Source organism: Oncorhynchus clarkii, chromosome 14, assembly GCF_045791955.1.
Source record: "Oncorhynchus clarkii lewisi isolate Uvic-CL-2024 chromosome 14, UVic_Ocla_1.0, whole genome shotgun sequence".
Classification (NCBI taxonomy): domain Eukaryota; kingdom Metazoa; phylum Chordata; class Actinopteri; order Salmoniformes; family Salmonidae; genus Oncorhynchus; species Oncorhynchus clarkii.
The window spans coordinates 24,161,136-24,173,960 of record NC_092160.1 but is presented as its reverse complement, the minus strand read 5'-3'; the positions used below and the strand labels follow the sequence as shown (position 1 = coordinate 24,173,960).

The 12,825-nt window shown below is 41.6% G+C and overlaps 1 protein-coding gene across 1 annotated transcript; it reads right to left on the bottom strand.

Moving 5' to 3' along the window:
• Positions 1–1,990: 1,990 nt before the first annotated feature.
• LOC139366040 (signal-regulatory protein beta-2-like) lies at positions 1,991–6,735 on the bottom strand. The gene is made up of 6 exons (XM_071103124.1): positions 6,680–6,735; positions 6,071–6,415; positions 5,233–5,574; positions 3,299–3,415; positions 3,109–3,161; positions 1,991–2,985 (listed from the first exon to the last, which is right to left on the bottom strand). The coding sequence occupies exons 1-6, from the start codon at positions 6,720–6,722 to the stop codon at positions 2,857–2,859; spliced, it is 1,029 nt and encodes a 342-aa protein (XP_070959225.1). The 5' UTR covers positions 6,723–6,735; the 3' UTR covers positions 1,991–2,856.
• Positions 6,736–12,825: the final 6,090 nt, after the last annotated feature.

The window sequence follows — 12,825 nt, the reverse complement described above, 5'->3', positions numbered from 1 at the left end:
CCATCCAGGAGTCATTTACACCTCTTGGAACTGGAGTGATAAGTGTGAGAAGAGCCCTGAGACTCGCTCTCTTACACAGAGCTGTGTCTACACCCTCTCCAAGAACATCCTCAGCCCCTCTGATGGGTTAGTGACAAATTGAATTTTAAACAATTAATTAATGTAATTCTATTTATCCAACGCATCATGTTTGGAGGCTATTAACAGTTGGACAATTATGTTTTTTAAACAATGTACCATTAGCACTGTGTAGAATCATTAAACCAATGTATCATTAAATACTGTCTGATTTGTCATATTATTTAAAATGTAGCTGTTAATAATGCTAAAATAATGTTGCTTTATGTTTTGAGGGTTGATTTGTTTGTATACAGTATCTGGCTTGTACTGTTTTGTTTCTTTGATTATTTTAGAATCAAGTATTAATACATGTGCAGTATGTTTTATTTGTTGTCAATTTCAAAGTTTACACCTTTGAGGACAGTCACTCTTTGTACCATTATTAAAGCTCAATTTTAAATAATATGATACATCAGGCAATGTTTAATGATAAATTGGTTTAACAATTCGACACAGCACTACTGGTACATGCTGGTACATTATAGCTATAATTACAGTAAGCTGTGTGAACTCAATAAATACTGTAGAACGTAATTAACCTACATTATATACAATAATATAATATAATAATATAATGCCTCAATGTTTTTAGTGGGTTACAGTAAATACCAAAACAATCATACATTTAGCAAAAATTATTAAAACAATAAAAATAGAACCATAATACAATGAATGATACATTATTGCAAATAGAGAAAAATGACTTCAAATGGGGGCTGATCAACTCTAATTTGATTTGAAACACATTTAAATTGCATCAAACTTTACAATATAACATTAGGTAAGTAATTAATCCTTGTTCGAGACAGAATGCCTCATAGCGGCAGGAGCCTATCTCCCGATTCTATAGCGGAATGCAGCTTGATGTACAAGTACACCTCCTGGACAGGACACGTAACCCAATCCATCTCCTTTATGCTGATTGCCAAACAGAGGCATCCGGTCCTATTTTTTGAGTAATTGGTGTGACTCGATCGGGGATCAAACCCTCAACCTTCTTATCTCAGGGAGGACACTAAGCACACTGCCACCGAGTTAGCTCACAGTTAAACAGTATGTCTAAGCAAAGGGCTGATATACAAGAGATACAATACAAGAGGATGACATAGAATCACTAAGGAAGTCTAAAATAACAATACAATCACAGATTAAAGGCCAAACTAAAAAAACTGGGTTTCTCAGGAGTGATTTAAAGTCCTCAATGGTTTCTGGCCTTCTACCTGACAGGACAAGCCGTTCCATTACAGTGTTACTCTGACAGAGAACGCTCCTAGAAGAATTAGCTTCCTACATCAGTGGAGGCACCTCAGAGGAGGAAGGGGAGGACAGTTCTCAGTGAATTTCATAAAAAATGTAATAGTGAAACTTTTAAAAAGTTGTGCTTTTTAGATTAAACGATACAAAATATATTCACGTCACCAAGTAATTGATTAAAACACACTGTTTTTTAATGAAGGTCTACAGTAGCCTCAACAGCACTCTCTGGGGAATGCATGATTGTGTAGCTGGAGGACAGCTAGCTTCCGTCTTCCTCTGGGTACATTGACTTCAATACAAACGTAGGAGTCTCATGTTCAATTACATAGTAATTGTGACAACTTCCGGAGGACATCTTCCAACTCATCAGAGGTCTTGTAGCATTAACTTAAATTTTGTCCACCCAACCAACGGATAAGATAATTAATCTATTACTGAAAGCGTAAGCTACAGCTAGCTAGCACTGCACTGCATAACATGTGGTGAGTAGCTGACTCAAAGAGAGAGAAAGACAATAGTTTAACAGTTTTAAACAAATTACTTTCTAAAAAAAAATTAATGAGGATTGGGAGAGAGAGATATATATTTGGTATTTTTTTCACTTTCACTTTCATTTACTTAGCTAGCAAATGCAGCTAGCTAGTTTTGCCTACTCAAACACCCAGATCAAACTGAGGGATGCTATGTTAGTTAGCTGGCTTTAACTATGCAAAATTGGAACTCTTTCAAGTAAAGGTAAGCTTTTGGTTTTACTAATTTGGAGTAAGTGCTAATCTGCTTACTGACTGTACATTGTACTGCATCATTGTAGCGGGTTAAATATCTTGTTAGTTCTATTAGCTATGCTGACTATGACGTTACTTTAACTAATATGATGACAACGATGTGTGCTGTATGTAGCGGTTATGACATGAATGATCGGTTTGGAAAGGTTTTTTCACCTGGTCACAGACAGCTGATGTGTTGTGCATTGAAGTTCATAGTCCAACAAGCTGTTTGTATGTGGTTATGAAAGTGAGCTGTTTGAGTGTGAACAGTGGTGTATTCATTCCTCAGATTCTGTTAAAAAAAATCTTCAACGGAAGCAAATGGAACGAAACTATAATAAATTCAGGTAATAATATACCTGAATTTTTCCAGTTTGTAACTGTTGGACTAATGATGACACACTAGATCAGCTAGATGCAGGCAAAAGTGTGCAAGGCGGTATTGAATGTGTCCCTTTCTGTCCATGTGTCAGTGTCTGTCACCTCAAATCTTTATCTGGACTTGTGTGCACCTATTTTGTAAACTTTCATTCATAGGCTAGGTTGTAATAACCTCATGATGGGTATAGGGAAAATTCTGCCACTGTCTTGCTTGACAGAAAATGTCACTGTATCATTAAGGGTAAAATATCATGACTGTTTAAATACATTATATATTAAGAAAAGTTTATTGACCAAACTACATCCATTCCTCTGCACATAAAAACAACGTTCAGTCCCAGTCTACTCTGACATCAGAGTACACACTCTCCTGTGGTGTCTCTCTCTTATTTCTTCCTCTTTTACTTTTCCTCTCAGAGAAATGCAATGCAGCATAATTCAGGGTATCTGGGTCTTGATCCTGTAAATAATGTTGTTGGTTTAAAAAATGTAGTCATAATAATAGTCAGAAAATTGGAGTATCCAGTATCATATCACAAATTATCTACCAACAGGCCAATATTATAACACTTGCATTTATTACCTGATCATATTCAGTGGTTGAGTTGTCATGTCTAATATGCTGAGCAACACTCACTGTTAACGTGAATAAAAACAAGCATCAACATGACAAAAGGTAAAGACAGAGGTATTATACTTGATGACAAGTATTGTGCATTAACCGTAAAATGTATTAGGTGTTCATCGACAGTTTGTAATACCAGAGGACTCACCTTTATAATGTTCACAAATTGGCTTTGTATTTCTGCTGAAGACGAGTATAATGATCACAATCACACAGAAAACTGATGTCACTCCCAGTCCAATGATTACATGATCCAGTGATCTTTCTAAAAGGAATAAAAAACGTAATAATGAGAGTCGATATACATGTATACCACCGTTATATTAATATCAAATAGGAAGAGAGATTTAACTACCCTTGAATTATAATAAAATAGTAAGAGAAAAATACCGCCCTTATATAAAAATAAAACAGTAAGAGATATATATAAATATATATTTACCACCCTTATATTAAAATATAATAATAAAAGAGATATATGCCACCCTTATTTTAAAATAAAATAGTATGAGAGATCTATTTCACCCATATATTCAAATAATATAGATAGAGGCATATATACCAACCATATAGTAAGATAAAATAATAATAGAAATACATACCACCATTACATTAAAATGAAATAGTAAGAAATATATAACACCATTTATATGAATATATATATAGATACCACCCTTATATTAAAATAAAAATGTTTCTGAAGATGGCAGAGGAGGATCAGTGTCTGTTCCTAACAACTGTTGATTTCTGGTGACTTTCCCTGCACTTTCAGAAACAGTGGCACATTTTTGGTAATGGACGACCAGTACCTACAGAAAGGAGCGGCTTCCATCGAGGAACTGAATGCAGGAGAAGTATGTGTGATGTTCTGATGAGGGGCTCTGTCTTTTGTCTCTATCCTGCCTTTCCAGCCCAAACTTCCTCAACACCCTTTTCCTAGTATGACTGAGGACATTCAATCTCCAACTGCATCATCCTAATCTGTTTAAGGATGTTCAATCTCCAACATCCTAATCTGCCTAAGGACATTCAATCTCCAACTGCATCATCCTAATCTGCCTAAGGACATTCAATCTCCATCTCCATCATTCAAATGTGACAACGGAAATTCAATCTCCATCTCCGTCATCCTAATCTACCTAAGGACATTCTATCTCCATCGTCTCAATTTATATTTGTTGTGTTTGTCATTTTATTTAGCTTTTTAACGCTTTGAGATTAATTTTGTAATGAAAAGCACTATACACATTCCATAAAATTGGTATTATTATCATATGAAAGATGTGGATTGATTGTAGCCACATTTTGAAGGAGAGATTTGTCAAAATATTAATTTTGTATTTCTTTAAATAAGTTATTAGCAGGTTGTATTTTGTTTACAGCATCTAAGAATTTTCAGCTGAACATTCATTTCTGGTCAATGATGAGAATATTGTTATAGCAAAAGGCACATTGACCTCAACCACTGTGCTGTACACTGACTGTATAAAACATTATGAGAAGATGTTCTTTCCTTGACAGACTGACCAGGTGAATCCAGGTGAAAGGTATGATCCCTTATTGATGTCACTTGTTAAATCCACTTCAATCGGTGTATATGAAGGGGAGGAGATAGGTTACCGAATGATTTTTAAGCCTTGAGACAATTGGATTGTGTACAGTACGTGTGCCATTCAGAGGGCGAATGGGCAAGGCAAAATATTTAAGTGCCTTTGAACGGGTTATGGTAGTAGGTGCCAGGCGTACTGGTTTGAGTGTGTCAAGAACTGCAATGCTGCTGGGTTTTTCACGCTCAACAGTTTCACGTGTGGATCAAAAATGGTCCACCACCCAAAGGACATCCAGACAAAATGACACAACTGTGGGAAGCATTGGAGTCAACATGTGCCAGCATCCCTGTGGAACACTTTCGACAACGTGTAGAGTCCATGCCCCAAAAAATTGAGGGCAAAAGGGGGTGCAACTCAATATTAGGAAGATGTTCTTAATGTTTTGTACACTCAATGTACATGCACCACTTTTAATATGACTAAACTTTCTTCTGTATTTTCAACATTATAACACATAATATTCATTACTTACCAATATTTAGGTTTGTTCCGTTGCCAAACAGGATCTCCCCACATGTGGCCACAGCACAGTAGTAAGTCCCAGCATCAGAGAGACTGAGGTTGTTCTTGGAGAGGCTGTAGACACAGCTCTGTGTAGGAGACGGAGTCTCAGGGTTCTTCTTACACGCATCACTCAAGTTCCCAGGGGTGTAAATGACTCCAGGCTGGGATTCTCCTGTTCCGGCTCTGAACCAGTACACACTGTGTTCTCCTGTACAGGTCTCAGAGAGTACTGTACACTGTAGAGTCACAGAGTCTCCTGGATGGACTGGATCAGAAACTGGTTGCTGCACCAATGTAGGGTGATTGTGTCCTATATTGTGTCATTGTATTGAGAACATAATTATTCATTAGCTTGTAAAGTGGAGAGGTCATAGAGTTTTAAATAGAAAACATTCCTTTAGGCACATGGCAGTTTTGGAAACAGCGTTTTGCTTGCTATAAAAGAGAGGTGCAGTTTCTATTTGTCAGTAATTATTCAAATGTATTCACCCCACAGTCAGCCAAGATGCTTAGCTAGGCATCTTAAGAGTTCTTTACAGTAAAAGTTAGTTAGCTACCGTTTCTACACTCTTTTGCTAGCTATACCGTAACAATGTCATTTCAAAAACCTGTCAAAAATGACAAGTGTCTTTACATTTGACCATTATGACACGCATCCATGAATATCCACTTTCTAAGCATACTGCAGCAAGATTGTTAATACTTTCTGAACATCTACTGTACATGGCTGTGTACATCTACTGTATGTATAACAATACACAAAAACACTTGGTGAACATTGAAATGCACAATTTAAATTAAATTACCCTTCACAGCCAAAAATGTTGCATGTCCATAGTCCATCCCATACATTGTCCCAATTCCACAAAAGTATGTTGCCTCATCTAATGTGCTGATATTTCTGATAATGAGATTATACACATATTCAGATGTCTCCACTTTGAAACGTGGGTTCTTAAATTCTCCTTTAAGTACAGGTTCTGATGCATAGGACACAGATGCGACAAGATGGGGCAGTTGGCCAACAGTTTGTCTGTACCAGTACAGCAATTGTTGAGATTCTGCTTTAGGACATGGCAAAGATATATTGTCTCCAAATAGACGAGTAGTCACTGGTATTGGTTGAGGAGCATCTTCAGTCTGAATCAGGTCTGCCAAAATGTGAATGTAATTAGATGTCAATTTGAAATGAAAATGGACATTGTTCAACCTTTGAGTAACAGGTTTTTTTCTTAATTAAGTCATCAAACTACTGCAATTTAAAATGTCTGAAGATATATCGGTCACATTGCTGTCCAAACTGAATATATTTCATTATCTTTAGATATGACTTTCCAATATGATAGTCTTATTCTTTTCGATTTTCAATTTTACTGTTCAGTAAAGTACTATGTGAGATTAGGACATGCACTTACACACTTGAGAGAGAAGTCCCCAAAGAAGGCAGATTCTGATCATCTTGATATGGACTGACTATAGCGCTTTAACAACTGTTTTTCTTTGTTACTATGAATGACTGACTGACAAAATGAAAAGAATTGTGGGCTGTTTAAAATCTAAGAATGACTTGATTGGTTAGGGGAAAGACATGCATCACTTCCTGTTGAACGTTTCCATCCGTTTTCAGCCATGTACTGTAGGCAATCTAAAGATTTATGGTGTGCACTAATTTGTTGGCCTACATTACAATGAGATATTGCTCAGTGATGCAATATATCCAAGACTCAGATTAAGCCAAGATCACAATTCAAAACATTCTCAGTAGAGTTTTTACATTGAATGTGTAATGAAGACACTGTGAGTTGAGAAACAGGTGCAGGTGAAACGTTTAATAAAACAACAAACATGGAACGAAACAACATAACAGTAGCATCTACGCATGAACACAGGAACAATACAGACTGGGGAAGGAACCTAAGGGAGTGCAAGGTATAGGAGAGGTACTTGTGTGCCTCATGATAGACGTACAGGTGCGCTTAATGATTGATGCCAGGTGTGCGTAATAATGGATCCCAGGACCGGTGTTATGTACACCTGTGAAGGCGAACACAGGAGTAGACGTGACAGAAAGAGCTTAGTCCATGACTAGGCTTAATCTACATTCGGAAACTATTCAGACCCCTGGACTTTTATTCCATTCTAAAATGGATTAAATTGTTTTTTCCCCCTCATCAATCTACACACAATACCCCATAATGACAAAGCAAAAACAGGTTTTCCGACATTTTTGCAGATGTATAAAAAATGTAAAAGTATTCAGACCTTGTACTCAGTACTTTGTAGAAGCACCTTTTGCAGCGATTACAGCCTTGAGTCTTCTTGGTACGACGCTACAACCTTGTCACACCTGTATTTGGGGAGTTTCTCCCACTCTTCTCTACATATCCTCCCAAGCGTTGTCAGGTTGGATGACGAGCGTTGCTGCATAGCTATTTTCAGGTCTCTCCAGAGATGTTCCATCAGGTTCAAGTCTTGGTCCTGGCTGGGCCATTCAGAGACTTGTCACGAAGCCACTCCTGCGTTGTCTTGGCTGTGTGCTTAGGGTCGTTGTCCTGTTGGAAGGTAAACCTTAACCCCAGTCTGAGATCCTGAGGGCTCTGGAGCAGGTTTTCATCAAGGATCTCTCTTTACTTTGCTCCTTTCATCTTTACCTCAAACCTGACCAGTCTATCAGTCCCTGCTGCTGAAAAACATCACCACAGCACGATGGTGCTACCACCGTGCTTCATTGTAGGGATGGTGCCAGGTTTCCTCCAGACGTGACAATTGGCATTCAGGCCAAAGAGTTCAGTCTTGGTTTCATCAGACCAGAGAATCTTGTTTCTCATGATCTGAGAGTCTTTAGGTGCCTTTTGGCAAACTCCAAGAGGGCTGTCTTGTGCCTTTTACTGAGGAGTGGCTGCATAGCGGAGAAGGTATGGTGGGATTCTAAATGGTCGGTAATCTGTATGTTAACTTGGCTTTCAAAGATCTTTGAAAGGCAGGGTAGAATAGATATAGGTCTGTAGCCGTTTGGGTATAGAGTGTCTGCCCCTTTAAAGAAGGGGATGACCGCGGCAGCTTTACAGTCTGTGGGAACCACAGATTATACGAAAGAGAGGTTGAACATTTTAGTAATAGGGGCTGCAACAATTTCGGCAGATATTTTTAAGAAAGAGTGGGTCCAGATTGTCTAGCCCGGCTGATTTGTAGGGGTCAATATTTTGCAGCTCTTTCAGAGCATCAGCTGTCTGGATTTGGGTGAAGGAGAAGTGGGAGAGGCTTAGTTGAGTTGCTGTGGCGGGTGAAGGGCTTTTGATCAGGGTAGGGGTAGCCAGGTGGAAAGCATGGCCAGCCGTAGAAAAATGATTATTGAAATTCTCAATTGTAGTGGATTTATTGGTGGTGACTGTGTTGCCCAGCCTCAGTGCAGTGGGCAGCTGGGAGGAGGTGCTCTTATTCTCCATGGACTTTACAGTGTCCCAGAACTTTTTTGAGTTTGTGATACTGGATGCAAATTTCTGCTTGAAAAAGTTAGCTTTTGCTTTCCTAACTGCCTGTGAATATTTGTTCCTAACTTCCCTGAAAAGTTGCATATCACGGGGGCTGTTCAATGCTAATGCAGAACGCCACAGGATGTTTTTGTGCTGGATAAGGGCAGTCAGGTCTGGAGAGAATCAAGAGCTATATCTGTTCCTGGTTCTACAGTTTTTGAATGGGGCATGCTTATTTAAGATGGTGAGGAAGGCACTTTTATCGGGTAACAATTGAACATAGTTAGTGGATTAAATAAATACAGTCATAAGAATAATGAAAGTAAAGTCACAACACCATATTTTGAGTCTAAACAGTGTGTGTTTACAATAACATTATTTACAAACAATGGAGTAAAACAAGCTCATGTGACTTCTATAAGCTACAAAATGTTATTTCATAATCCATTTCTATATATCATTAACTTTAATTGAATTCCAGACTGTCCCCTTTAACACAATGTGTTTCTGTAAGCACTCTCCTACATGAGACATCATTATTTGAATATAACAACTCACAATATCATATTCAGAAACGACCAATATCCATTTTTTTAAGTTTGCCAAACAGGATCTCTGTGGAAAAAGTTTAACATGTCCTATTCCATTTCCAACTAATAAGCAGTTAGCGCAATCAAAAGACCAGTGATGTGTATCTGGGCCAACAGTTCTATAATGTTTCCCAGTCTGTTGGTTGAATGCTTTAGGCCTACTAATTGATACCATACTCTATTTGACCGATACATATCTCTATTTGACCATAATGCCCTTTACATGGTTTACTAGGTCAATCTCTATGAGGAGTAGCCCACTCATCCTAGTTGCCTCTCCACAGTAAGATCTTAGCATAATCTTAGCATAATGTAAATTGACTTCATAAAGTTAAATTATTACCTTAAAGAGATATTACACAAAAATATGAATGTACATGATGGTACAAAAATGCTTCTTATGACATGAAAAACTTGAATAATCATGAATGAAATGGTTATGTCTGTCACGTTCTGACCTCTATTTCCTTTGTTTTGTATGTAGTTAGTATGGTCAGGGCGTGAGTTGGGTGGGCAGTCTATGTTTGTTTTTCTATGATTTGGGTATTTCTATGTTTCGGCCTAGTATGGTTCTCAATCAGAGGCAGGTGTCATTAGTTGTCTCTGATTGAGAATCATACTTAGGTAGCCTGGGTTTCACTGTGTGTTGGTGGGTGATTGTTCCTGTCACTGTGTTTGTTGTCACAGGATAGGACTGTTTTGCGTTTTCACATTTCTTGTTTTTGTTAGTTTGTTCATGTGAAGTTATTTATTAAAACATGAATCAAAACAACCACGCTGCGCTTTGGTCCGCCTCTCGTACAGACAAACGTCATTACAGAATCACCCACCCCAACAGGACCAAGCGGCGTGGTAACGGGCAACGGCAAGAGGAGCAGCAGGAGAAGCAACAGAGGCAGCAGCAACAGGAGCAGCAGCAGCAGTGGGAGAGGCGGCACTATTTGGAGAAATGGACATGGGAGGAGGATTTGGATGGTAAAGGACCTTGGGCTCAGCCAGGAGAATATTGCCGCCCCAAGGAAGAACGGGAGGCGGCGAAAGCGGAGAGGCGCTGGTATGAGGAGGCAGCGCGGCGTCGTGGATGGAAGCCTGAGAGTCAACCCCAAAAATTTCTTGGGGGGGGGATAACAGGGAGTATGGCTACGCCAGGTAGGAGACCTGAGCCAACTTTCTGTGGTTACCGGGGGGCTAGAGAGACCGGGCAGGCACCGTGTTATGCTGTGGAGCGCACGGTGTCCCCAGTGCGGGTGCACAGCCCGGTGCGGTACATTCCAGCTCCGTGTATCTGCCGGGCTAGAGTGGGCATCGAGCCAAGTGCCATGAAGCCGGCTCTACGCATCTGGTCTCCAGTGCGTCTCCTTGGGCCGGCTTACATGGCACCAGCCTTGCGCACGGTGTCCCCGGTTCGCCTGCATAGCCCAGTGCGGGCTATTCCACCTCGCCGCACTGGCAGGGCGACCGGGAACATTCAACCGGGTAAGGTTGGGCAGGCTCGGTGCTCAAGAGCTCCAGTGCGCCTGCACGGCCCGGTCTATCCGTCACCACCTCCACGCACCAGCCCTCCGGTGGCAGCCCCCCGTACCAGGCTGTCTCTCCGGCCCATCCTTACAGGGGCTCCCTCCTCTCCAGCGCTGCCGGAGTCTCCCGCCTCTCCGGCGCTACCAGAGCCTTCCTCCTGTCCAGCTCTGCCGGAGCCTCGCGCCTGTCCGGCGCCTCTGCCGGAGCCTCGCGCCTGTCCGGCGCCTCTGCCGGAGCCTCCCGCCTGTCCGGCGCCTCTGCCGGAGCCTCCCGCCTGTCCGGCGCCGCTGCCGGAGCCTCCCGCCTGTCCGGCGCCGCTGCCGGAGCCTCCCGCCTGTCCGGCGCCGCTGCCGGAGCCTCCCGCCTGTCCGGCGCCGCTGCCGGAGCCTCCCGCCTGTCCGGCGCCGCTGCCGGAGCCTCCCGCCTGTCCGGCGCCGCTGCCGGAGCCTCCCGCCTGTCCGGTGCCGCTGCCGGAGCCTCCCGCCTGTCCGGCGCCGCTGCCGGAGCCTCCCGCCTGTCCGGCGCCGCTGCCGGAGCCTCCCGCCTGTCCGGCGCCGCTGCCGGAGCCCCTCTGCCCCGAGCAGCTGCCCCTCTGTTCCGAGCAGCTGCCCCTCTGTTCCGAGCAGCTGCCCCTCTGCCCCGAGCAGCTGCCCCTCTGCCCCGAGCAGCTGCCCCTCTGCCCCGAGCAGCTGCCCCTCTGCCCCGAGCAGCTGCCCCTCTGTCCCGAGCAGCTGCCCCACCTCTGTCCCGAGCTGCCCCTCTGTCCCAGACAGCCCCTCTGTCCAGTGGGGTCATTGAGAAGGGTGGCCATGGTGAGAAAGCCACGGAGGCGGACAATAAGGCGGACTAAGACAATGGTGAAGTGGGGTCCGCGTCCCGCGCCAGAGCCGCCACCGCGGACAGACGCCCACCCAGACCCTCCCCTATAGGTCAAGGTTTTGCGGCCGGAGTCCGCACCTTTGGGGGGGGTACTGTCACGTTCTGACCTCTATTTCCTTTGTTTTGTATGTAGTTAGTATGGTCAGGGCGTGAGTTGGGTGGGCAGTCTATGTTTGTTTTTCTATGATTTGGGTATTTCTATGTTTCGGCCTAGTATGGTTCTCAATCAGAGGCAGGTGTCATTAGTTGTCTCTGATTGAGAATCATACTTAGGTAGCCTGGGTTTCACTGTGTTGGTGGGTGATTGTTCCTGTCACTGTGTTTGTTGTCACAGGATAGGACTGTTTTGCAATTTCACATTTCTTGTTTTTGTTAGTTTGTTCATGTGAAGTTATTTATTAAAACATGAATCAAAACAACCACGCTGCGCTTTGGTCCGCCTCTCGTACAGACGAACGTCATTACAATGTCCATAATTTAACTATGACAGACAGTAAGAATTTGACCTCTTGTGAAATGAATAACAAACCAAAGACACTATACTAGAAATATTCAGTGATATTAAATGACAATGATAATCCTACAACATTAATTTATTGCTATAATTAGATACGTGATAATGTATGGAACAAAAACTATTCTGCACATATCAACCCAATATGATATTGTTCCATGACAACATTTTACACAATGTTACGAACATATGTGCAAAGGTTTCATCAAAGCAAAGGGTGGCTATTTGAATAATCTCAAATCTCAAATATATTTTGATTTGTTTAACACTTTTTTGTTTACTACATCATTCCATATGCGTTATTTCACAGTTTTGATGTCTTCACTATTATTCTACAATGTAAAGAAAAATACAAATAAAGAAAAACCCTTGAATGAGTAGGTGTTCAAAAATGTTTTACCAAAAGTGTACATAGACATTTAAAGATGAAAACCCAGCTAGCTCAGAATAAGTTGACCACTCCAGAAGATATTTTGAGCAGAAACATGGTTGTAATTCCATTGTCTATGGTATTGTATTTGGATATTGTATTGTACTATTGTGAAAGTTAATTCGAAAGCATTGTCCTGCGATTGGTTTACCAAAAC